The sequence below is a fragment of the Anthonomus grandis genome, chromosome 2 (genome assembly GCF_022605725.1).
Source record: "Anthonomus grandis grandis chromosome 2, icAntGran1.3, whole genome shotgun sequence".
NCBI lineage: Eukaryota > Metazoa > Arthropoda > Insecta > Coleoptera > Curculionidae > Anthonomus > Anthonomus grandis.
Window position 1 is genome coordinate 36,159,975 of NC_065547.1, and position 26,640 is coordinate 36,186,614.

The 26,640-nt window shown below is 31.1% G+C and overlaps 2 protein-coding genes and 1 long non-coding RNA gene across 3 annotated transcripts; 1 reads left to right on the forward strand and 2 right to left on the reverse strand.

Moving 5' to 3' along the window:
• Positions 1 to 1,257: 1,257 nt before the first annotated feature.
• LOC126750283 (uncharacterized) lies at positions 1,258 to 2,332 on the reverse strand. Its single transcript, XR_007665662.1, has 2 exons — positions 1,891 to 2,332; positions 1,258 to 1,829 (listed from the first exon to the last, which is right to left on the reverse strand). It is a non-coding gene; the product is annotated as an uncharacterized LOC126750283 (long non-coding RNA).
• Positions 2,333 to 2,517: 185 nt separating this feature from the next.
• Positions 2,518 to 26,008, reverse strand: LOC126750232 (codanin-1). The gene is made up of 12 exons (XM_050459780.1): positions 25,826 to 26,008; positions 25,671 to 25,765; positions 18,243 to 19,653; positions 16,929 to 17,202; positions 16,709 to 16,872; positions 16,126 to 16,647; positions 12,842 to 13,051; positions 12,511 to 12,777; positions 10,727 to 10,849; positions 10,511 to 10,670; positions 10,185 to 10,453; positions 2,518 to 3,007 (listed from the first exon to the last, which is right to left on the reverse strand). Exons 1-12 carry the CDS (start codon positions 25,910 to 25,912, stop codon positions 2,891 to 2,893), a joined length of 3,699 nt encoding a protein of 1,232 aa, XP_050315737.1. The 5' UTR covers positions 25,913 to 26,008; the 3' UTR covers positions 2,518 to 2,890.
• LOC126750233 (lactosylceramide 1,3-N-acetyl-beta-D-glucosaminyltransferase-like) lies at positions 3,645 to 5,309 on the forward strand. Its single transcript, XM_050459781.1, has one exon. It carries the CDS (start codon positions 3,980 to 3,982, stop codon positions 4,940 to 4,942), a length of 963 nt encoding a protein of 320 aa, XP_050315738.1. The 5' UTR covers positions 3,645 to 3,979; the 3' UTR covers positions 4,943 to 5,309.
• Positions 26,009 to 26,640: the final 632 nt, after the last annotated feature.

The following is a 26,640-nucleotide window of genomic DNA, read 5'->3' on the forward strand; positions in this document are numbered from 1 at the left end:
CATCGTTTTCGCATTGGCATTAAAAGGTAACAAAAGCTAATTTTTTTAATGTACAAACTTTATTGTTGAATGAAATGTAAACCTTTTAGCAACATAAGTTACGTGTTAGCCAGATGACTTAATATAAAACAGATAACTTAAGTTAAAATCTATATTGTTGTGAGGAATTTATAATTTGTTGCATTGCTATTTTATTGGGTGTTACTATTTAAGTAAATATTAAATTTGGAAAATACCAGACTTATTTACATATTTAGAAAAATCATGAACTTAAAACTTTTACGATATCTTTTCTTAATTAAATTAATATTAAGTCCAAAATTTTATTTGCTTTCCTTCCAGCTTTCTTTCTTCTAATTAAAATAAGATCAACTTAATTTTTGGTTGTAATTATTCCCAATTACCTAAGTTAAAACAAAATTTACAACTTAAAAGTTGATTTGTAAAAAGAAGGTTGGTAACCATTATTTTTGAACCAGAATTAGAGGAGTGAACAAATTCTTATTGAAGAAATTGTCCATTTCCCTCAAAGAGGCCCCAATATGATTTTAAATAGGTGAAAAAATACAACTCTCGGTCTCAAAAGTCATCAGCATAAACAAGTTCTGTTTTGTTCATTAAAACTCTAAAAAGACTGAGACACAAAAAACTGTGACCTAATTAATTACGAAAAAGGTCAACATTATAAATGAACTTTCACTTCGTGTTATTCCAAAATTGTTTACTTTGGTAATTGAAGAAGTACTCGAGTTTAATGTATAGTTATTGTGAAATGGAGATGGTGTGTTATTTCTTATTTACGTTTCCAATTCTTCCAATACTTGAATATATCTGTTTTCTTCCTTTCAGTAATTTCTCTTCCGTCATTATGGAAGCATAGTTTTGTGGTACCAATATTTAAATCAGATGATAATGACCAAATAGGCAACTATAGGGGCATTTGCATCCAGTCGGCCATTCCAAAACTGTTGGACAGTTTTATCTACGACCAAATTTATTTCTATTGCAAGGAGCTGTTGTTCAATCAGCAGCATGGGTTTAGTTCGGGCAGATCTACTATCACTAGCTTGTTGATCTATCAGCAGGATCTGTTGGATGCCTTGGAGAGGGGATGTCAGATAGATGTGATTTATACAGACTTCTCCAAGGCTTTTGATAGAGTCGATCACAGAATCTTGCAGGAGAAACTTAGAGTGTTTGGTTTCTCCAATCATATAGTTGCCTGGTTCACAAGCTTCTTGTCAGGCCGGACCCAGCAGGTTAGATTGGGTAGTGCTAGATCCAGCAATATCAATGTATGTTCTGGTGTACCTCAGGGTGGACACTGCTCACCATTGCTCTTTAACATTTTCATTAATGATATAGCTATATGTTTTGAAAATAGTGCCTTTTTATTGTTTGCAGATGACCTGAAATTTTATAGAGTAATCCAGACTCCCAAAGACCAAATTTTGTTACAGAATGACCTGAATAGGCTAAATGATTGGTGTGTCAACAATATCTTATTCTTAAACATAAAGAAATGTAATTATATTAGTTTTCACAAAAGAAGTAAAAAAGTTGTAACATCATACAATATAGAGGGAAGCCCTGTTCAGTATTCTGATACAATCAAGGATCTTGGCATTTATTTTGACGATCATTTAAATTTTAATATACACATAAATAATATAGTGGTTAGGTCCTCCAGGGTTCTGGGTTTTGTTCTGCGTAACTGTAGAGAGCTATCAGTCGAGACCTGTAAGAGAGTGTACATGTCTTTGGTGGTTTCTTTATTGGAGTATGGCTCAATGATATGGTCCCCCTATTACATGAACAGCTGTCTGGCCCTTGAAAGGATTCAGAATAAGTTTTTAAGATTTTGTCTATTTAAATTAAATTTGGAAATACCGAACGATCATGTTTATGATGATGCACGGGAAGTGCTGGCTATGACAACATTGAAAGAAAGACGTATTCGTGGTGATTTAACCTTTGTATTTGAGCTTCTTAATGGTCTGATTGTATGCCCCGACCTTCTCGGTAGAATTAGCTTTAATGTCCCCTCAAGACTCTTGAGACGAAACCGACTATTTGCTTTGCCTTTTCACAGTACCAACTATGCCACTCACTCCCCTATCGAAAGAACCTTAAATATTATCAACCATGAGGATATTGAGGTTGTGGGCATTGGCTTGTCTAGTTTTAGGAATCAAATTAGAGAGATTGTGTAAACTCTTCTGTTGATTTTATGTTGGTTTGCCCGTAAAAACATATTTGTATTTTAGCTATTTTAAGTTATGGTTAGGTGTAACTATTGAACTTTGTAATATTTTTTTTTGTAATGGAGTTGATCCCGTCTATTAAATAAATAAATAAATAAATAAGTAATTGAGCATATCAGATTTTCTAAATTATAATATTTATTTAAGTAGGCGTAATATTTAATAAAATAGGTACCAGATGACTTAGAATGAAATGATTCTTTTATTTGTTTGTACTTTAGCCTTAGGAATAAGGTAATAATAGAAAAATAAATTAATAAAAACTAAACACTGTCAATTTATTTAAAATATTATACATCTTGAGATTTTATATCACATTTGCCAATTAGGTTATTTTAAAATAAGTTAAATGCAACACTTTTATTTTATAAAACTACAGGAGTGAATAAGCACAAAAACATTAAACCTTTATGTCAATAACATGAATGCACTGAATCTATGCCTTAAGGTAGGAACATATTTTTATAAAACGTAAAAATACATCGTTTGACTTATACACATAATATGAATAAAACGAATAATAAATAAATAAAAAATATTGAATATAAACATAAATACGGTTGCGTCAGTCAATTACAAAGTATGAAAAAAATTAACAAAATGATTAAATAAATCTAAATTTACAACTAAAGATCTGAGCAGAAATCGGACAGAAAATCTAAAAGGGTGACTAAGCTGCAGTCAATGTTATCATAGTAACTTACCAGTTGTTTTAACAAATATGAAAAATCTTCCAGTGTGACCTAAAATAAAAAATAGCGTTTATTAGTAAGTTTAATTGTAAACCATTTAATAAATAAAACTAAAATTGATCTTTTTGAATATAAGAAGTCATAAGACAGTTAATTAGAAATTTTCCGTATAACTCTAAATTAGCGATGTTATATGCAGTGATTTCATTTTGAAACGAACCACCCTATAACTTTTTTAAAAAAAGTATAATTGTATAATAAGTTAGTTGCCTTAATTTGTTGCTTCTTTTCAATTAAATAATTTAATTCTTCGTTTATGTCAATTTTTTTTTAACTTTTTATTTATTAAGGAAGCTTTAAGTGACCAAATTCGGCAATTTAACTAAAAGAGGTTTAAGGGATACATTAGCTTAAGGGTCCCATAAGAAAAAGTGCAAACAGCTGTTAATGTCTTACATTTTTCAACTGAAGTGTCTTAAAGTTGTGAGAAAAAATGATACTCTCGTAGATATTTTCTCATAATTGGTACGCATTTTCTATGTATCGATGCAGATGCCACCGATTTTTCTTATAATAAAAAATATTTTTTAATTATTTATTTATTTATTTTATAGCATATGTAAGAAATATGTCCCTACATTTTTTTCCAATATAAAAAAAACATGGCGTATACATATTTCGCTTTTAAAATGCGCAAAATTAACTATATACCTAAAAAGTTTCTTTATTAAAACATGATAAGATATTTATATGCATAAATAAAAATATACAACAATGTAATAAAATAAACCCTCGTTTGAAGCTAAAGAGGTTCGGACATTTGTTTGAAGTAGAGTTTTTCGTTTTCTTCATCTAATGTTGGTCACCCTGTACCTTAATCATGGATTAGGCATATTAGAAAACTTAAAGCTGCGACAATTTCTCTAGATAAAAATAATCTAAAGTGACTAACTAAATTGTTATCAATCTTACTGTAATAAAAAAACTAAAACACCTAATTCTGATCTAAAATCAGGGCGTATCATGAAAAGACGCGTGAAATTCCATATTTTGCTAATAATTTGTCTACTCTTACTGTTCTTATTTTTTTTAAAACAAAATATTAATTTAGTTATAACAGATAAAAATCAGCAATTGGTGGATCTAAATAATTTTCAATATGTGATTAAAAAAGATCGTTTATGTGACAATTCTGATCCCTTATTGTTATTGGTAATAATATCTTCAGCTGCAGGAAACGTCGAGAAAAGAGATACGATTAGGCAAACCTGGGGGCAAAAGCGAGACAACATTAGGTTAGTTTTTAATTTAGGCCTTAGTGATCAAAATACCAATGCCGCCATTAAAATAGAAGATTCCCAACATCAGGACATCATCCAAGGAAACTTCATGGACAGTTACAAAAATATGACGTACAAAAGCACTTTAGCGGTTAAATATGCGGCCGAATGCTGTCCTTCTGCCAAATTCGTCCTGAAATGCGACGATGATGTTTTCGTCAATACACCGTTATTATTGAACTTTTTGAAATATGATATAATCCCTTTCAATGTGACTAATTCGATTTTTTGCAATGTAAACGGCATAATGCCGGTAATAAGGGATGCTGAAGGCCGTTATGGTAAATGGTACGTTTCATACGAACAATATCCAGAGCAGTTTTACCCGGAATATTGTTCTGGAATGTTCGCAATAATGACATCGGATGTGGCCCTAAATCTCTACCGAAATGCACAAAAAACTACATTTTTTTGGATCGAGGACGTGTTTCTTACAGGAATCGTGGCCAAAAAAATTTGGGGCTTAAGATTTGTAAATATCATAAATTTTACGTTAGTAAAGACTGATGTGATGTCGATTGGAACGAGCGATTTGACATTCTTGTTTGGAGGTGTCGATATGAGCAATTGGCAAATTAATTTTTTGTGGGAATATGTCAGTTCTAGGTCGGTGAAAAGGAGTGTTTTCAATATTTTAATTACATGAGTCTTGGTATATGGTGCGTTCAAACTGTTAGAAAAAGAAAGAGCTGTTAAATGTATTCGCATAAATGCCGTTTAAGTTGAAGTTTTGTTTGACATTTGTCTTTTGTATATTTTGATTAATGCTGTTTTTGTGTATTTTTATTAATTCTGTAGTTATTATTAAAATCAATTTAAGTTAGTGGGACTTTTTTATAAAGTGATTTTTTTTGAAAAGTGGTGGAAGAAACATGTTTAAGTATTTTTATCGTAATTTTTTTTCTAGAATCCCTGGAAGTCACTCTTAGTTCATCCAAGATTTATTCAAAATAACATTTTGGCCATGATTTTTCTCATATTATTCTGGTAAAACAATTATGATTTATGCCATGGCTCTTTATGTTGTTTTGTATTTAATAATCCTGTAGTATATTTGGATTTCGGTCATAGTACCTCATATTTTGGTACTCTCATCTGATTTTTGTCCAGTTAAATATAATATATCGCCACAAACACTAAAAGTTGTATTGTGGCCCAGGCTCCCCATTTTTAAGTTTTTATATCAATTTTTCAAATGCCCATTATTGAGTTTTTTCTTCTTAAATGCTTGAAAATCTGAACTTCGTAAATGTCAAATTTATATATTTCGTATTTAGGTATACAATAAGAATTGTTTACAGATTGTAGGTTTTAAAACAATAAAGATAAATCTTGACACATAAAGCATCTTATCTAAACTGTTAAAACTTTTACTATCTAATCTATGTATCTTATATTAATGAAATATTAACACATATTAGAGAGTCACAACATACAAGGTGGCCGTTGGGAGCAGGCAGTTTTGATTAAGATTTCAACGGTAATTTAATTTATATAAAATACAGTAAAATAATAAAAGCTTAAGACGTTATATGTCATTTTATATTTCTTAAAAATAATTCAAATTAAATGGCTTCCCTTTCTTTTAATACAATCTTGTAGCCTTTCGTAGGAATTCTCCATAACCGTATGCAACATATCAACGGGAATATTAGCAATTTCTTCAATAATTTTCGTTTTAAGCCTCTGAATGTTTCTTGCTTTAATACTGAAGACCTTTTACTGTAGGTAGCCACACAAAAAGTAATCGCAAGCCGTTAGATCTGACGACCTTGTGGGCCAGTCGCTAGCTCCTCCTCTGGAAATAATGTGTGTCAGAAACGACCTTTGCAAAGGGTTTAAGGCCGGTCTTATGGTGTGTGAAATAGAACCATGTTGCTGAAACCACGATTGGTTGTTCTGTGGAAATCTGTTTAATTGCTGACTTGAAAAAATGGGATATTACACACTCCTGCGGATTTTCTGAACTCTAGTAACGACAATTTTGTTTGTTGATGTAGCCGGATAAATGGAAGTGCGCTTCACCAGACATCCATAAATTGTGAATATCGATAATATTAATAACTCCTTTACTAAAGTTGGTAAATTCTTAAACACCCATTTACGCATATAAAAATGGAGTTATGAGTATTATCCGGACTTGTAAACGTAAAAAGCGCTTAAAAGCATAATGAATTTATAGAAAAAAGCACCTTAATATATTAAAAAAATATAAAAAACATATATAAATTGCAAAATCTACGATGAGTCCGCCATTAAAATCATTCCTAACATTCTTTGGAAAAAAACATAAGTGAGCTGAAATTCGTATTATTCCGTAGCCCAGTTTAGGTGTAATAGTCAAACCCTCAGACAGACATTCAGACTTATATATAGATGTATAAATAGAAAATACCCCTACATCATATTTAGCGGCTAGTACACCTTTCATGAAACTAAGTAAACTAAAAAATTCCACTCTTGAAACCAACTTTAAATTTATGTACCTTTCAAAAAAAAACATTATTTTTTCAAATTAACATTAAGTATTTAGTAACTAATGTTTTCCATCATTAAATTATTTGCATATTTTGTCATAATAATAATATAAATAATAATAATAATAATAATAATAATAATAATAATAATAATAATGACATTGATAGTAATAATACTGTCTTTATTAAAATTTACAATGTGTATATTATAAAAGGCGAAGTTGAAGCTCACTTCCTAGGTTAACCATGTAAATCAAAATTAGGATAATTACAAAAAAAAAAATGAAAAATATATCACAGAGCTAAAAAAAAATAATTAATTTCATTGCTTTAAGTCTACAGGCTGACATTGTCTAGGTATGTAAACAGTGCATCCACAATGAAAGAAACAAATTCATTTAAAATTCAGGTATTTTTTGGACACATCGATTAATCTTGTCACTTGCGCGTTTTTTGAAATAAAACTTCTATACAAAGTGCCTCAATTAGAAACTATGACGTTTTACAATTCTATGAAATATTCTGAATATCCTTTGTATAGCAAACCATATGCCTAAAGTCAACGGTTTGTCAAATATGACGTAACAGAGACTAACGAAACAGATGAAATTAAAACATACAAATTTATTCTACATTTATTGCTACTAATGTCACCAGATTTTATAATAAGATTTTTGCTTATGGGGCTATTTGAAGTCAAGGTTTATATGAATAGATCAAATAATGTTGATTATTTAAAACAAAGAATTCGACAAGAAATTAATTGCGTGATTGCAATTAGAAGTTATTTACCGTGCAATTGAAAGTTGTTTACCGACTTCAAAAATGCATTGATATAAATGGACAACAAATTGAACATCAGTTGCCACAAATAGTGTAAAAGGTTTTTATTTTTTAATATTGTATGTTTCATTAGTGTATTTCTCCAAGTTTGACAAACCGCTGACTTTAGACATATAATATGCCATAAAAAAAGTATTCACAATAAATAGGAGAATTGTAAAATGCCATGATATAAAAAAACTTATGTTGACCCCATAGTTTCTACTTACCTGTATAAAAAAAATGTATTGCAGAAAACGCGCAATTGACAATGCTAATCAACTAATCCGAAAAAAAAAAACAGAAAATCATCATTAATGCACTATATACAGATCGTGTTATCGTGAGCTACGTATTACCCAAAATAAAGGCAACACCGCTTGGTTGCGGCTTGCAGGCGGCGGAATTTTTCGTTTTTATTTTTTGAACCGGGAGTCAGCAGACCTCACTTTGCTGTGTTACTGCACGTTGCATTAATAATTTTTGAGCGTTATTTTCGTGTTTTCTTCACTATGGCTGTTTATACCCCTTCCGAAAGAGTTCAACTAATTAAATGGTTTTATGGAGGCAATTCGGCAGTACAATGTAGAGATTTGTTTTCAGTGACATTTGAGAATAGACCGATTCCTTGTGCAAAAACGGTTTTAAATGTGGTTACAAATTTTGAGAGATCTTTTTGTCTTCAAAATTGTAAAAAATGCCACACAAAACGTCAAGAACCACCTGTTGAAGTGGTCCAGGATATAGAACGGCGGGAAGAAATGGTTTGCAGTACCCTAGAACTTGATTCGACACGGTCCACTATGTTGCTAGTATCTGGAAAAAATATGGGTACCAATGTTGAAATGTTTCAAGTATTCAAAAACTCAGGAAATATTTCCTAAAGACCAGTGGCGAAGAATGGAATTTTGTGAAACCATGATGGAAAAGGCAAATGAAAACGAATATTTTTTAAAAAATATTTTGTTTTCTGATGAATCTTCTTTTCCATCACATGGCAAACACAATGTTTGGGCAGGTATTTTGGGCGACAATGTTATAGGGCCATTTTTTAATGATGGCACTTTAAACGCCCAAAAGTACCTTAAGTTGCTGCAAAACCAAGTTCTTCCTGCCATTCAAATCCTACCTGATGTAGACCTGGGATCGGTTTATTCTCAGCAAGATGGCTGTCCTGCTCATAACGCGGCTAGGGTAAAAGAATTTTTAACAAATACTTTTCCTAACCGCCTTATTAGTGGGACTGGCGATATTAAATGGCCTCCTAAATCTCCAGATTTGTCTCCAAATGACTTTTATCTGTGGGGTTACCTTAAGCAGACCATTTACAAGCATGAATTTAGTAGGCCAACAAATTTAGAGGAGTTGCGAAATAAAATTGTCGAAGGTGCCAATTCCATTTTACCTGAAACTCTTTTGGAGGTGCGAAATAGCTTTTACGATAGGTTAAGTTTTTGTTTAGCGAAAGAATGCGGTTTATTTGAGCCTGAAAACATCTAGTCGAACTTGCATTGTCTTATTTATTTAATGTACACCAGTTGACAGTAAAACTGGTTTACATTACCAGTTTACACTTGATAACGGTTGGAGATACTTACCAACCGAAACGTCGTGTTACATTAAATAAATAAGACAATGCAAGTTCGACAAGATGTTTTCACTGTACCATCGTCTACCACCTTCAAAAACATTATTTGAGCCTTTTATTTAAAAAATGATATGTTGTTAAGTTTGTTTATTAGAGTTTTATTTCTGATTTTTTATTATATTTTTATCAGAGTTAATATTTTATTTTTTATTAGAATAACGCTTTAATTTTCATTATGCAAAACACAGCATATTAAACGTTTTAAGATTACAATTCTATGCGGGTTTTACACATTGTCATGTCTGTAAAACCATAAACTTATTTTTTTTAACACAGACTAAAACATGAGCAGGTAGACCAAAATGCTCAGTCAGTCTATGCCAGATCTGGTGAATACGGTGACGAGCTTATCTTCAAAACTAAATTACTCGATTAAAGTCATTGAACCGCGTACGTATGTTATCCTGAAGGGAAATAACTTCTTTAAATCAAAATATTCAGTTCTTGCAGATATTATTTTCACTTTCAATTTATTACTCAATACAGAAATTGTATTTATTTTTCAAGACAGAAATGATTGTACCTTTTGAAACACTCGTGGCCTCAACGATTTCGCGTAACGATTATAGTGAGCGATAAATTAATTAGATCACGAAAATCATTAAACTTTTGATAAATACTGAGTAGATGTGTCATAAACTGTTCCAATATATTTTTTTTTGCTTTTAGGCCTTTAAATATAAATATTTAATCACGACGGTACATGATTTTCAATTTTTTTAACAAATACAAGTTGTTTTGACTATAATATCAAAACCAATGATTCGATAAATATGGAGGCAGCTTTGCCAGGCAAATAGGAAGAATTAACAATGCTTACTAAAAACAGCCCATTTGAAGTGCGAAAAATTGATAAATAGGAAATACGACAGTATTATTAATCTTGTCCTATATTTCAGATATTTCCTAATAACTTGAGACTGATTTTAAGATTTTCTTACCTTATCCCAATCCCTACTATAAAATCCAGTACATTGAGATTCAAGATCTTGAACATTAATTAGTTTCTTTTCCAAAAGCGCTGATATTACTCGCGCATATAAATCCAGGCTTTGCGATTTACTAGACGAACTTTGCAACATCAAGAGGTTGCGTGGACAAAATAGAGTTTTAAAAAGCATCAGAGGTTTAGGATCCATGGTCCATATGTTAAGACAGTGAGGTAGAAAAATATTAATTCCACTGGATAATAGCGAAGGAGATCTTACAACTAAAAAAACCAACAAAGAAATAATTTGAAAAATTGTATCATATTAATGTAACATACTCAGGAGTAAAGAAAATTCAAACACAGTCGAAGTTAGAGATGCGGCAATAGTGTCATTGATGTCATTCCTTTCAGTCAAACATTTATGAGTTTCTTGAAGAATATTGACTATATAATCTATTGTAATTGCATTCCTTTCATTTACTCGGCAACATACGTCCTATAATTAAAAATATATTAATTCATTCGAAATTTTGAAAATATTAGATAACTTACTGTAAGAGCATTTAAAGCATGAAATCCACTTAAAGCGTCTTCATTGTGGTTGCAATTTTTACCTCCAGGAGGAAGAACAAATGGTATTTTTTCTTTATCGGTTCTTCGTCCATTAAGTATTCTCTTAAAAAATACAAAATTAGTATTATAACCAAAGTAAATTACATTTTATCTTAAGTAAACATCAATATATTAGATATATATTGCAGTTACATAATAGATTGAGTTTTCCAAAATAAGTTATTCATAATAGGTAGTCAAAGTTTTAAATAAAAAGGTATTATTGGGTTAATCTGATGATGCCTTGGGCAAAATACATATTGCAAATGATGTTTTTCTTAACCGCAATATATGATAAATAAGTATCACTGCAGACTAAGAAATAACTTTTTCATTTCTGTACTTTATATGTTTTAAAAATATTTGCCAAATATTAAATTATGCACTAATTTTTAATAGCATTTACAATGACAAATAGAACTGTTTCTCGATTATAAATCAAACCGTTAGTCTGAACCTACATGGTACAAATGAGACAACATAAAATATTAATATATGGAGTTTTATCTTTGGGTTTTAGTTAATATGTATACATGGTGGCCCTTTTAGTGTTAACAGTTAAATGAGAAAAAAATCCGTTTGCTTTTAGGGGAATATATTTGCAAATAAACTCCACCATTATGACTTCCATCCATTAGCAAGGGCGGTATTTCCCATTTTTTTTTCAAATAAGGTTATTTGAAAAAAGTAGAAATATTAGAAGGTATGTTGTGATAGATGTTTTGAAATAGCATTGGATTCGTTTTTTAACTTTAAGCTACGCATCGCAGTGCAATCAAATTTAAAACATTTTACTTGGCCTCTTATAATAGGTTCGTTAGAATTTTTTTTTAAATCAATAAGACAATTCCACCAGTTACCTTGAGTAAAGTAAGTAAAGAATTTGTCTGGTATTTTTTATTCTTCTATTATTATTTTCTATTGCTTTGAGCAAAAATTCATTATTCCGTTGCGTATTGTAAATTGTTGAATGGTATTTTATAAACAATTAATGTGCAAGCATATTGGCAACTTTGTTTAATCATAAATCACGCTGTTCTGGGTCAAGTGACAGTGAATACTATATTAATCAATCATATAAAATTCAAGCTTATTTAAGAATTGCATGCTGATGAACATCATTTAAAATTTTATGAAATAATTCTACATACTTAATTTACCTAATACCTTAATCAAAAAAAAACAGATATTTTAACACGACAAAGATTCCTTCTCATTATCTGTACGGCAGATCCTAGATGAAACGTTTCCTGGTATTTGGATTTTGAAAAAATTTACTATTCAATAGCCTGTGAGATTACCCGATTTGTCTCTCTTTGGTTCCTTTTTGTGGGATCATTTGAAATTGGAAATTTTTGCCACGCAGATTGAATCGTTCAAAGACTTATGATAGTTCAAGTGTAAAGAAGGACCATTTTAAGGAAAATATATTACTGGATGATGGAATGTACGTGTAAATATTTCCCATTGGTCCAAGGATTTTTTAAATTTTACATTCTTGCTGACTGATCGATAAGCCACCTTATGTGTCACAATATCTAAAATTTCATTAAAATCGAAAGAGCTACTAAGCAAGTAAATATTTATTTTCGTAAAAAGTATCTCTGAATCTATTGCATTTTTATATCTATGATACTACTAGTATAAATGCAGAAAAAGTTTGAAAAAAATATCAGAAAGTAATTTATAGCTAATTCAACCTTTTACTACTAAGAACCAATTACCTTTTGAACTTCATTTTCAAAGTCTTTTGTCAATAAGTCCAAAGTAACATGACTGTCAATCCACTGCTTTACTCGTTCTGTATACATTTTATTTGTTATTCTAATGCATATATTCTTTGTTATTTCTAGAGTGTCCACCGGTAATAAACTGTCAATGGCAGAAGGTATCTTTTTACAAGATATTTTTTCAGTTTCTTCCTGTAGGGTCTTTAGAAAACCTGATAATTGGATTTCAGTTACAGCTAACCCTTGATTTTTTAAAGTAGTCTAAAATATAACAAATATATATAAGAAGTAGTAATAAAAAAGACTATTTAAAATTAATAATTACCTTTCTCTGATTATCATCCAAAAATCTGTCGCCCGTATCATTTTTTAAGAAAATCTCTTTTAATTCCGTAAGAATAGAAGTTTTAAAATTGGGAACTACATCATGACATATATGTTTTACGGCAGCCGATGCTATTCTTTCGCTAACAAATTCAACAGTTTTTCTTACAGATGACGGGTGTGAGTTGAAAAATGCATCTTCTACTTGTTGCTAAGAAAAAATGGTTTACACCTTTTGTTAATCTTTCTTTAACCGAAATTAATAACTTCTATATTTTTTTAGAATAAATGAATAAATCCGATAAATAATTTTAAGGATAAACTAAATGGGAAGCATCGAAAATTACATATCATTATGATCAGATTTAACATCAGACCGCCTTCGGCTTTAAAGCCAGTCATTAATGCGAATTGTGAGTATCGGAAATCAAAATACATCTTGCACAAAAGCCCTAAAATTTGTTGTCTACTAAGGTTGAGTGAAATCTCCGTTTAATTGCTTAGACTTTTCATTAGGGATCTTCTAAATGCTGCTGATCTGAGCATATCAAAAAATGCCAAAGATGGTGGACCGTCGATGGTACAAATATACACATTACACAGCAGACGATCAGAATCCGGATTAAGCCACACACCATTGGCTTGAAGAGGGAAATAGCAACTGTGAACCACAAGAGTGATGAATATGATATGTGAATGCGTAGTTAAGCTAAAAACCTAGCAGACCAGGTATGTAAAATTTATGGATGCTGGTACAAAGCGGAAATTAAAAATGTGCAAGTGAACTTATAGCATAGAACTACAAACACAAAACAGAAGCAGTGAATAGCAGCAAAAGACCTATGCCATAATATTCGTCTCAAAAATAGATAATTCTACTTAGAAGTCTCTTTAGTTTAAATACATATTTATATGATGAGCATATAAAATTAAGTCCATAGTAAATTAGGAACTAATTGTCATTCCAATATTCGGCACTTTACTTCACTGAACTGACAAGTGACTACTATCGGCCATGCGGCTCCTTATATACTCGGCAGAACACTATTCCAGAAGATTCTCGATTTACCTTCGAAATGTCGTGCGGTGTACTTATGTCAATGTCAAGCGGAATGACGGAAAATCAGCTGGTGTCTCGGTGTTTACAATATCATTACAATACTATCAACAGAAAGTGCCAATTTATCAATGTTGTCTCTTACAGACTGTACGTTTAGTAACAAAATTTTAACCTGATCAGGCGGACTTTTAATATTTGTCGAATTGTCACCGGTTACTCAAAAAAATAATTGCTAATCAAAAAAGTCTAACTATCTCAGTCTCAAAATCAGTAATCAGTTTAAATTTGGGTGTCAAAAGTTGGTAGCAATATGTAGAAGTACGCGTTTATATAATCTAAAAAAACTAAAGCAAGGCCACTAGCAGATAGTTGTTTGTCCAAAATAAATACAGTTTGAAGAATATCATTAAATACATATAATAATTGAAAACTGTCTAAATAAGGTATCGATTCATTGATAATCTGTGTCTAACATTGGTCCTAAAATTGTGTCCAAATTATCTTCGGGAAATGTATATAAATGTATTTTTATTGAGATTTATCTAAATCATTTAAACAAGATCCACTCAGAAAATTAAAAAAAAAAACAAAGAGCAAGACAAAGCAGCATAGGAGCATTCACAAAAAAATTAAATTATTGGGAAACTTGCATACCTTACCAACAGCGATTGTATCAGAAATACTTGATGCTAAAAATCTGAGGCAACTTAGATTTTCAGCACAAAGGACGTTAAGCTTATATGAGTTTCAGGACACAACTCTGTACCCTGAAACTCACATAAGTCTATTTTTGTTTAACGACATGGTGAAGTTTCAGGAAATGAGAAAGACGAGCTAGAAAAAAATTGGTGAACTATTGCACTCTCAAGTAGATAACAGCCTATCATGGGACAGTCAAAGGTATCACTCGTGGGTATTAAGTAGAAACAAAAAACGATTTAGGATATTTTACTTTAGTTGTCACATTTCCATTGTAAAATATCAGATCGGTCAATCCAATTTGATGTTTCACTGCCGATGATTAAAAAAATACAAATACTTGCCGAAACTGCATAATTTTGTTTTGCCGAAACGAAAGGATTTTTTTTTTAAATTAGTGGATTATTTGTTAAAGTTTATATTCAACGCCAAATTGTGTTACTGGAAAATCGATGTGCTGCAGATATAGATAGATTGCACGATATTTACTAAGAACACGGTTTTCTGAAACCAAAATTCGTTCTTTTAAACCACATTACGACGCTCTGAAAAAATGGCATCTTAAAATCCAGGAATTAATTCACCATGGCCATTTAGTTTAATTTTTTCTTTATTTTGTAATACTATCCCTTCTCGCAATATTAAAACGGACATTTCTAATCCTATAGGGCGAACTTTTTCGGTAAAAATGAACGATATAAACGACTAAAACTTGTAAACCTGGTTATTTTAAGATTGAAAAAGCCAAGATCAAGAAAATACTGTATAAAGCAAAAATAAATTGTTATTATCACCTATGATTTTTCGAATTTGTGGCCCTTGGGATAATTTGTCTTCATTTCTGATTATTTAAAGTCATTATTATTGTCATTTCAATTCTATATTTCTAATTTCCGTTTATATCGTCCAAGATTATAATTAATTAATTCATTTAAACTCAGCTCAAATTTCTTTAAAAGGGGATTTAAATTGAATATTCCATCCGCTCTAAAATCTCATAAAAAATGCAAGTATTTTTATTTTGTTTTCGATTGAAGGAATTGAATGAATTGGAGCTAAAAGTTAAATGAAAACGTAGTAAATACAAAAAACATTTAACGCTTTGACTAGTAATAAACAAAAAAGAATAAAGATCCAAACTTAAGTTAGTTAAGGGACATCAATACAATTAGATTTTTCACAGAGAAATGCAGGTGATATAGAATGAAACCTGAAAAACTATGGCGGAAACAGAATTGGTATATAGCCACAGCACACAAAATTAATAAAATATGTATAAAAGACAAATTGGTATCTAAGTCTAAGCGGACTTCAACAAATAAAAAAAGAGAACCAAAAACTGGTATAGTCATGTATAGTAAACCTCAGACTAAGATGTGTTGGGAGTATGGACAAGATCCGAAGAAACAAATTATCTAGTATCACTTTTCTGTAAATATACATCTTAGAAATTTCGAATGCTAAAAACTTGCTTAAAGATATTAGTTATACTACTTACATTTCTAAAAAATCCTTAATATACTTACTTCTATCTTTTTCCTAGCCACCTCTATATTACTTTCGACGGCCGTGACAGGAGTAATATATTTCACGGCAACTTTACTCCCTGGTGCATTCGTCGCTAAAATTTTTTTAATCTCCTCCAAATAGGGGCAACATAAATACAATACATTTTGATTTATTATATCTGCACTATCTAGGTTTGCCATTTTTAATTTTGCTGGTTGCGTTTTTTCTGTATAAACATATTTTTCTTGTCTATTTTGTAAATAAAAATTGAAGTACTCCGCGTCAGGAAAATGGGGTAACTCGAAAAGCCAACCCAGGCAAAAACGTACAGCGATGGCATTTCCAAATGACGTGTTCATCTTTTCGTAGTTTCGATAGAGGTCAAATAGAATATTGTGTAGTGAGAGGAAGTAAGGTAGGCGAAGACTGACGTAGTCTAGCATAGCCAAATAATTGATTAGCCATGGTATTATAAATATTACGGAATTGGCAGAAATTGACTGCTGAAGCAAATGTTTAACGTCTAACTGAGGAACGTGCTGGAAAATAAAATGATATTATTTGTAAGTAATATAATTTTCGCTAATTTGTGTTTTATACCTGCTTCCGAATTTTAATTTGTATCTCTATAACATTTTTTGGGAGATTGGTTAGTTCCGATTTATAAGGTAAAGATTCGAGAAATCCCAAAAATTTCGCTAATATTCTAAGGTTTTGTATGCAGTCTATGTAAAGATTTCTAGAGTTTTGGTCAACTTCATTTCCTAGATAAAAAGTATATCAGTAATATCTATTTAAAAACCACAAGTCATTTAGTCACCTTTATCTTCCAGTTCTGCGGTTGAAAACTTTATATCATTTAGTTCAATGATTTCAGATGTAAATGAATCACAAATGTGCCTATTGAATAAAGGATTGGACGATACTATTATAAAGTCTTTAAAAAATTCTTGGTAGCCTGAAAATACCGGCAAGGAATTTATGCCATTGGAAGATTGTTTTGTAACCAATCTGTTTGTCAGTCTTTTAAGTTTGTCAGCATCTATATCCAGTGAAGGTACAAAAGGCAGGTTAGTTTCAGAGAGGCCTTTTTCCTAAAAACATTAATTTTATTTATAAAAATGTTATATTTGAATGAACATAAGTGAAATATTATATTTACTACATTAATTTTGAGCAGATTTTTAATATTATTTAGCTTACGGAATTGTTTTTCGAAAGAATCAGATAATCTGGTAAATATTTATTTAGAAGTGGATGCAGGAAGGAATCTCTGTAGGCCGCCACATTAAACATGTTCCATTTATAATATTATAAAAACAATTTAAATACACGAGGCAGGAATGTCTCAAATACCTTCGACATACTCAGTATGCTTTAATCCAATTAGTTGTCTGATTGTTCACACTCTACCACATTCAAAAATGAAATATTCTACAAGAATATTCTAGTATGCGTCAAAGATATTACTTCTTCTTATGGTCCTTTGTTTACAATTAATATTTCTTAATCAGGACCATTTTGAATTGTCTGTTCGTCCCTCGATAATCCATTGTTTTACAAGATGGAGTAGCGGGACTTAATAGTTAAGGAAAAACTGATTTTAAGACAGGGCAAGTAAAATGAAGTGTCAGTAAGATCAAACTTGACACTTAATTTAGCAGTACCTGTCATGGCTAGGCTTTTCATGTTTTACGCCAATTTTATACAATATAATTAATGTAACAATAATCAAGTAATTAACAATAATAATAAAACGATTTTGTCATTTAGATGAAATTTTTAATAATACCAGTTATAAGCCATATATTTCAGAATTTTTAATTTAAATTTTTATATTTCAGTATTCAATCAATATATTTAAATAACATATCTCTTGTGAACATTTTGAGAATTCTTATTATTTTCAAAATAGATGCAAATTTTAATGAAAATAAACCTCATAAACTAAATTCCTCGTACTAAAGATTTGATTATATTTTTTTAATACTTCAATAAACCATATTATAAATAAATAGGCGACGCAGAGTAATAATTTTTTTTTAATCCAATTACAATATCGTTTAAAAATTATAAAGCAATGCCCATTTTTTAATTGGATTCTTATACTAAAGAGAAAAATAATAAATCATACCTTTGCTCCTTTTGCACAACTTCTTAATAACTGGTTTTTAAAAAGCCTAGCTAGATGTGTGTAGTTCATAGGGTCATTATGAAAGCTAAACAAACTTCTAATTTTTCCTCCGAGTCCTAAAGAAAAACTCCAATCTTTTGATAAGTGGTTGGTCTCCCATATCCTCAATATTTCATAAAACATGTCCCTCTGCTTTTTGAATGCTTGAAAACCTAATCGGTCAGGAAAATTATCTGCATTATCAGTATCTATATTAAAGCAAACATTCCCAGCTTGTACTGTTGGAGTTATTATATCTAGACATAATTTGTCAGTTTTTTTATCGCAAGTTAACAGCAGCTCTTTCGAAAACTTCGGGGAAAATTCCTTAATTCTCTCATTATCAGCTAACAATCTTAAGGTAGTCTTGTCATAAACTTGTATTATTTCAAACTGAGACTCTAAACATTTCACTGCAAAATACACAACATTATGGATGCTACCAAAAATTTCTGAATTATATAGACTAGCTTGACTATTATTTTTAGTTCTATCTTCTAAGTTTAATAAGCTATTGTGATCCAGGACTTCTACCCCTAAATTTGACTCTGTACTGTCATTTACTTCATTATTGTCAATAAATTTATGCTTATATCTGCAACTGTCGCTTTGATTGCTCAAAATTAATGAAATAAGAAAATATAATTCACTAGTAATATTTAACACTAGCTTATGAGCCAATATCACTTTATAAATAGAAGCAACATTATCTAAATTCTTTTGAAATGTCACTAGATTAAGCAAAGGGGTAATATTAGTCTTAGGCAAACTGTTCTGCCTTTTTAACAAAATCTGATGATTTGTAGTTTCTAAAGAATCTTTTCTAGACAAAATTTTTGTTCTTTCTTTTACTAATATACCTCTTATATCGGAAACAGTCGTTACAGGCACCTCTGCAGCTTTGTCCTGAAAATTAAAGCTATTTTCGGATTTTTCGAAGCTAGAATTTGCCGGCTTGATAGATATATTAGTAGGGTTTATTCTTCTGATTGATTCTTTTTTTGAACTATTTGAATCTAAAGACTGTCGTTTCTTTTTAGCTGAAGTTTTTGTTGAAGTGACTAAAAAATCGCCCAGACAAAGTGACGGTTTTTCTGTTGAGTTTTTGAAACTCTTGTTTTGAAAAGAAAGGTTGGGGTTTTGGTACAAGGGCGACACTGGGCTAAAATAACTTTCATGTTTGTTAATTCCAGATGCTTTTGGAGTACTGAATTTACTGACTGATGTATCTATGATAGAATTCTTCTGAACTGATGCATAATTATCTGCATTTGCTTTAGGAGTATTACTTGATTGTTGAACATTTGTTGCATCATTTTCATTTAATTTCTTTGGTGTGTTATAGGCTTTAGGTATTTCTGTACTATCATTGCTAAAAAAAAATGTTTCATAAGATCATAAATATTTATTGACCATAGTCTTCATAGTTATAGCCACAATCATAATATTTCATTTTTAAGTTACCTTAAATATTTACCTGCAGTGATCACAATCAGAAGTATAATTAGCTATTGTCATTGAAAATACTTGAAAGTTGTATCAAATATTAGTACATATTGGTTGACACAAGATTTTAAATACTTTAAATAATACATTTGTATGTATTATTTAAAGTGGTGACGGAAGGGGTTGTCCTGAAAAGTGCACCATTTGCATATTCTTAAGTCTATAATATAAAGTTGTATTCACCTTTTCCTTGATAACAAATTATTACAAAAATACTTTTTTGTGACACAAAACTCAAACAAATGTCCTTAATTATCATAGTCATAGCCAGGTGGGCACTGTCCTAAGGAGAGTGTTTATGAAAATCTTTGACCACTTTTTTTATTTTCATCAAACTGGAATGCGTTATTACATATAAGCCTATATACCCAAAAGTTAGAAAAACAGCAGCGGCCATTCTATTATAATAAAATTTGCAATTCAAAAAATAAATCAAAAGAAATTTTGCAATTACTTAACAACTTAAGAGTAAGCTATTGTGGAAAAATTGGGGCATAATGTAAGTTCTAATATTAATCCAATGTTCAAGAGTTTAAGAGTATTTTAGGAAAAATTAAACACGGGAATTCAGCAGGTATTGACGGTATTTCTGTGTGACTATTTTGTAACCGTCCTGACCCAGTTCTTGGAGAGTTCTGTGAAATTATAAATATCTCCTTTGATAAAAGTCTCTTTCCTGAGAGCTTGCGTACGGCTTTGGTAAAACCACTTCTTAAAGGAGGAAACCTTACCGATCCTTCAAGTTTCCCACCCATCCCAATGCTGTCAACACTTTTAAAGGTTGTCGAAAAATTAATAAAATTAGATGTCTATTTTCTAGAAAAACATGATTTATTAATTAAAAATCAATTTAGCTTTAGGGATAAGAGCTGAAGCTTTCTCTTTATGGATTTAGAAGATATGCTCTTGAATGGATTGAATCATATCATCCTATTAATTAAAAAACAAGTAGTTGGTGGGCAACACGCAGTTTCATCTGTGCGCAGGATTGATTCTGGGGTTCAACAGGAGTCAGTTCTTGGACCTCTTCTGTTTCTTATTTACATAAATGACCTTAGCTCATCAGCATGAATGGATCCATAACATTGTTTACACACAGCGCAATATTGTGGCTAGGAACAAATAACACTACATTGCCAGAAACAGTTTAGAAGTATATAAGCAAAAAAACAAGCTTGCATACATTGAACATCAGCGAGACAAATTTATTTATGTTTCGAGCGGATATTGCTCCTTCATTAAATAGAGAACAAATCGCAAATAAAGACTGGACCAACTTTTTAGGCAATTCTATTGATTCTGCCTTTAAGTTTAATCTCCATATTGCGATGCTTAGAAAGAGGTTGGCCTCTGCTTTTTATGCCATAAAACTGGTTTTCAGTAAACTAGATGGAGATTCAGCAAAAAATGTTTATTTGGCATTAATTGAGATACATCTGAGATATGGTATCCAGATTTGGAATGTTGCAAGTCTGTAACTCTTGCAGTCTGTTTTTGTTTTGCAGAAGCGGGCTGTAAGATTTTTATGTGGGGCAAGTTTTGGAGACCACTGTAAGTCACTTTTTAGTCAAGACTAACACTGACCTGTATTTTTATTTTATTAACAAGATTTAATTCCAATAACTTGGATCTGTGCATCCCCAAGAATGGTCTTATGAAACATTTAATCATCTATGAGGGGATCAAAATATGCAACCACTTGCCTTTAGTAATGATAGACATTTTTATTGAGCAAAGGACTAGAAATGACTGTGATGAAATACTTGTTTTGTTGTCTATGGCAGTTATGTATTATATTAACTATTTTACTGCCAACAACTCTGTTTTATTATTTTATCATTATCAGTATTAATATTTATTTGCCTTGGAAAATTGACTTTATTTATTTTTTGGTCTGTTTTTGTATTAGTTTTATTATTTTGACATGTTTTGTTATGTATTTTTTTTTCTTTAGCTTTGTAAATGAGGGTGTAATATGCTCTTTATACAATAAAGTCAAAAAAAAAACTTTATTTGCTAAGTTTATAAACTTGTGCTAAAAGCTTCCTAATCCTAGAATTTATAATACTAGTATTTATTTGGTTATACAGGATACAGGACAAAAACAGAATACAGAATCGATTTTGATTGTACATAGAAGCATATTTTATATAATCAAAGAAAAAACCAGAAAAGAAGAAAAGAAAAGGCGAGAACCAACATAAAACAAGAATAATAAAAAAAAAAAATAATAAATCTGATCAACAGATATGTAATTAATTTTAAATGTTAAAATGAGTCGTTAAAATACTCTTCAATGCTGTAGTAAGCTTTTCGTAAGATTAATTTCTTTACTTCTCTCCTAAACTTTTTAAGGTCTGTAACAGCCCTAATCGAAAATGGAACATGATTAAATATTTTACGACTTAGAGAGTTTCTCGTAAGTGAGGAGGTGGAGATTAGAAGAGATAAGTTGCCCACTTGATGAGTATTATGACTGGTGCAAGATGGTGGACTTACGGACTTATGTATGAGTGTTGCAGTTTCCAATATAAAGAGTGAGAAAACTGTTAAAATTCTTTCAGCTTCAAAAAGAGGTTTACAAGAGACTCTCAGACCAACACCACACAGATCTTTACCTTAATGCTTTTTTCTGAATAGTAAATATTATGTTAAGGAGTCCCTTAGAGCACAAACCCCAAAATGGCAACCCTTAAGGGATATGAGAGTCTATTAAGGCGAAATATACTGAACGAGCAAACAACCCCCCCAACTCATGCCTGGCAACCCTGGCTGCAAAACAACCAGAAGAAAGTTTAGCAGTGAGGCCCAAAACGTGGTTGTCAAACCTTAAACTCTCATCAATGAAGAGGCCGAGAAATCGACAATAATCCCCACCATGTAGTGGGCTCTGCTCATCAAATAAAAAATCCTCTACATTACACTTAAAGTCCAGAACAAAAGTCTTATCTATATTGAATACAAGCTGATTGCAGATGCACCACTTAAAGAGTGTCCTGTGAAGGTCCGGGAATTTTGTGAAGGTCCTCTACTATGAGAGATCTGACTACTTTTTGATCTTTGTTATGTCACAGAATTGTAGTATCATCGGCAAACTGAACCACATGCAGTGATAGAGAGCTCAAGTCATTAACGTATAATAAAAATAAAATAGGACCTAACACTGACCCTTGAGGTACACCACATTTAAGGTGTGCTATCCCTGACGAAAATCCAGATGCAACCACCCTCTGGGTGCGGCCAGACAGGTATGACTTCAACCACCCCAAAGCCACTCCCCTAAATCCGTAAAAATCAAGCTTTGATAGCAGTATTCCATGATCCACACAATCGAAGGCCTTAGACAGATCACAGAACACTGTTGCTGCAGCCTCTTTGGAGTTCATAGATAAATACACACTCTCCAAGAATCTGAAAATGGCATCCTGCGTGCCCTTAGATGACTGAAATCCATACTGATTAGGGGACAGCACATTGTATTTGGTCAAAAAAGAGACAATTCTCTTTTTTCCAAGCCGCTCAAGAACCTTGGAGAGGGTAGACAAAATTGATATGGGACGAATTGCAAAGTTAGAGAGTCGGTCCAAGCTACCACCTTTATGAAGAGGGATAATTATAGCTTCCTTTAAACAGGATGGGAACTCGCCCTAAAGAAATGACTGATTGATTGCCCCAACCAAAGCACCTAAAGCGCTTGCAGGCAGAAGTGACAGCAGACATGAAGAGATACCATCGGAACCCGAAGACCTATGATTCTTCAAGCACTGAATTGTTTCAAGGACCTCGGTGGCATCTACAGGGTGGAAAAAGAATGATTAGTTGATAGCATTCCGATTAAGATACTGCAATGGATCGCCGTCACTGGGAACTGCTTCCAGTAACTTCTCAGCAATATTAGAAAAATAGTCATTGAAATCATCGGGCCCCAAGTCCGATTCAACCAACCGCCGACGAGAAGACTGCCTACATTCGTTAATGATTAACCAACTTTCCCTCTGTCTGTTACCGGACGAATCTAAGCGCTCATTGTAATACAGTTCCTTTCTGAATTTTATCAGACGCCTATAAATTTTCCGATAATCTTGAAAATAAGATTTGATGAATTGATTGTGAATAGAAAGCATTTTTAAATTTGAATATTTTTAACTAGTTGAGGTTCTGTCATAATTCTATCTGTCATTATTTCACAAAACTGGAATTTTCTTCCCGGATCGCCTTTACCAAGTCCTTGCAGTATTTGCAATTTATAGGGATAAAACTTATGAAATTTAAGTACCTTTCTTAATGATTCAAGAGATAATCCATTTGCTATAGCTGCTCGATAAGTTGATAAAGTTCAATTAATTGCAAACTCCAAGAAAATCCAGAATTTCAACTTGAGCAGTTTTTTTTGACTAATTTCACCCTTTATGACAGGACCAGTTTCTGCAAATTTGGCTACTAGTTGGCAAACTTCTTGGGGCTTACATTTTGACCTAAATGCCTTTCATTAAAACATTAAACTATCCTTAAGAAACATTTATCCTCGGAACCATAAACAAAAATAAGGTCTACACAATCAGGTATACTGTACACAATTGCTACAGATAAGAAGAACTGCAAATAAGAAGAACTACAGAAACTGAAAGACAACTGTTCTTAAAATAACAATATTAGTACAAGTTACTAATTTGACAGGACTAAATTGTGATAATTTAAAACCAAAACTTTTTTGGTCAAAAAAATCATAGCACATAAACCAGTACAAAATACTTGCTGGCTTGACATGGTTAGAACTCTTTAGAGACATGCCAGTATATTGGTAGCCATCATTTTGAACATTTAATAAATAATAAAAATATTCAAAAATGAGTTTTGATTTATTGTTTTCCTTGATAGACAAAAAAGAATTTTCTGAAATATAAGCATTAAGATAATAAATCACACAACACCCCTTTCTATTTAAAATTCTAGGGATGTATAGGACCCTGTCCAAGGGGTTGCAGATAAGAAGATAAGAAATAGTTGTTCCTAATATATGACCATTTCAAGTTTGAAATTGTCAACCTGCATATTTACTACAATAAACTTTTAATACAAATTTTGTTTAATAATTTATCCACATTATCGAGGGATTCTGAAAAGCTTCTAGCGAGCCCCTGAGTGACAATCCTGACTATGGTCCCACCCATGCATGTTTATTCATGAAATACCTAATCCTTATTAAAATATAATTGAAATGGAGTTTTTGATAAGATTTAGACTAATAAAAAAATTATCTATTATATTATACTACCATCTAGGTGTTTATATATCACCTATTATCAATATGCTTCATGGTGTCAATAGATAAACCCACTTAGGTGTACTACAAAAATTCTATTATACCTCAAGTAAATTATATTATTTAAAATTTATTGAGTTGAGATTCAATTAAATAATAAGAAATATTATTTATAATATCAGGATGGATTTCTGATCAGCAATTATCAAGTCACAAAAAATTTAATTATGATAAGACTTGAATATGTCTTCTAGCTGTACTGCAGAAACTATGACTATGACTAGAATTATGATTACTATGTACAGTAACTGCTAATAGCAATTTGTGAATATTGTACCTTGTAAAAAAATCATTTTAGCTTCATTTAGCTGTAGCAAAGATAAATGAAATCATATTTTGCAAGCAAAAGCAAAATTGGAACAAAACTATTGTGACTTGGGTTTACTCACAGCTGAACTTAACATTTCTGAACATTAAGCTTTATATTCTTATGCTATGGATAACATTATTAGTTTTTAGTATTGTGGACAGGTTTAAATACTATTAAGCAGCCACTATAAAAGTAGTACATATATTTGAGACAAAAATAGTTTTCCTGTAATATTGTGACTTCAACTTACCAAGGCAGTTCTTCATGTAAAAAGTTTAGAAAATAAGTAATAAAATCTATTTGGCTAACTTTACAATCAGAAATACTTTGGAATTCTTTATTTTCCTAAAAAAAAAAATGATTTTTCAAAAACTAGGTTATGTATAATAATACACTGATTATTACATCACTGTTTGGCTCTAGTAGCCATTTAGTCAATAAACTGGGTTCAACTTCGTCGTTTATAAGTTTATTAAGTAATATATCAGACATATTTTCGTAAAAAATTAAAACCAAATCTTCACATTTTCAAAAACAAAAACAAATAACTGACATTTAATAAAATCGTCGACAGCTCTAAAGCAGCTTTTACATATAGCGATAATCGCAATCAGCTACGAGTCTGCGATTATCGACAGATCGGTTAATCGAAAATCATGACAAGTTAACTTTAACTAATTTTCACTTATGGAAGAATTTATTGGCTTAAATGAGTTTAAATGAAATGAAAAATTATTAGAAACTACAATGCTGGTTTCGTATTTCGTTACTTTTATCTTAACTTCATATCTAATCTAAATTATTGGAAATAACTTTTACACTTTGTTGATTTTTGCGAAACTCAATATGATATGATATAGCAAGTAATTTATTTTTCTCCTAACTAAAGGTTCTATAATCAATAATTAGTATTTTATTTTTCTTATGATACATATTATACTGTTTTGGTTTATGTATTTATTTATTGTTGTATAATTAGGTTAGTGATTAGTTCATATACTAACATATTGTAGGTTATAACTATAGCCAATTTTTTACGTTACTGTTCTTAGTGTATTATATTAAATAATTCTGCCTCGCTACCTATTTTTTAACTGTAATTTTTGTAAACGGTGCTTTATGATTCAGCAGATTTCTTTATTTTGTTTTTGTTTAGAGATATTTTCCTTGTAATGCCTGTACTCTATTGCTATAAGTATAGTGTATTACTTTAGAAGCAA

Coding starts and splice junctions, on each gene's coding strand:
- LOC126750233 (XM_050459781.1), top strand. CDS start 3,980: ATGAAAAGACGCGTGAAATTCCATATTTTGCTAATAATTTGTCTACTC.
- LOC126750232 (XM_050459780.1), bottom strand. CDS start 25,912: ATGTCTGATATATTACTTAATAAACTTATAAACGACGAAGTTGAACCC. Junction 16,873..16,928: donor CGCAGAACTGGAAGATAAAG/GTGACTAAATGA, acceptor CTTTTTATCTAG/GAAATGAAGTTGACCAAAAC. Junction 13,052..16,125: donor TGGCTAGGAAAAAGATAGAA/GTAAGTATATTA, acceptor ATTTTTTCTTAG/CAACAAGTAGAAGATGCATT.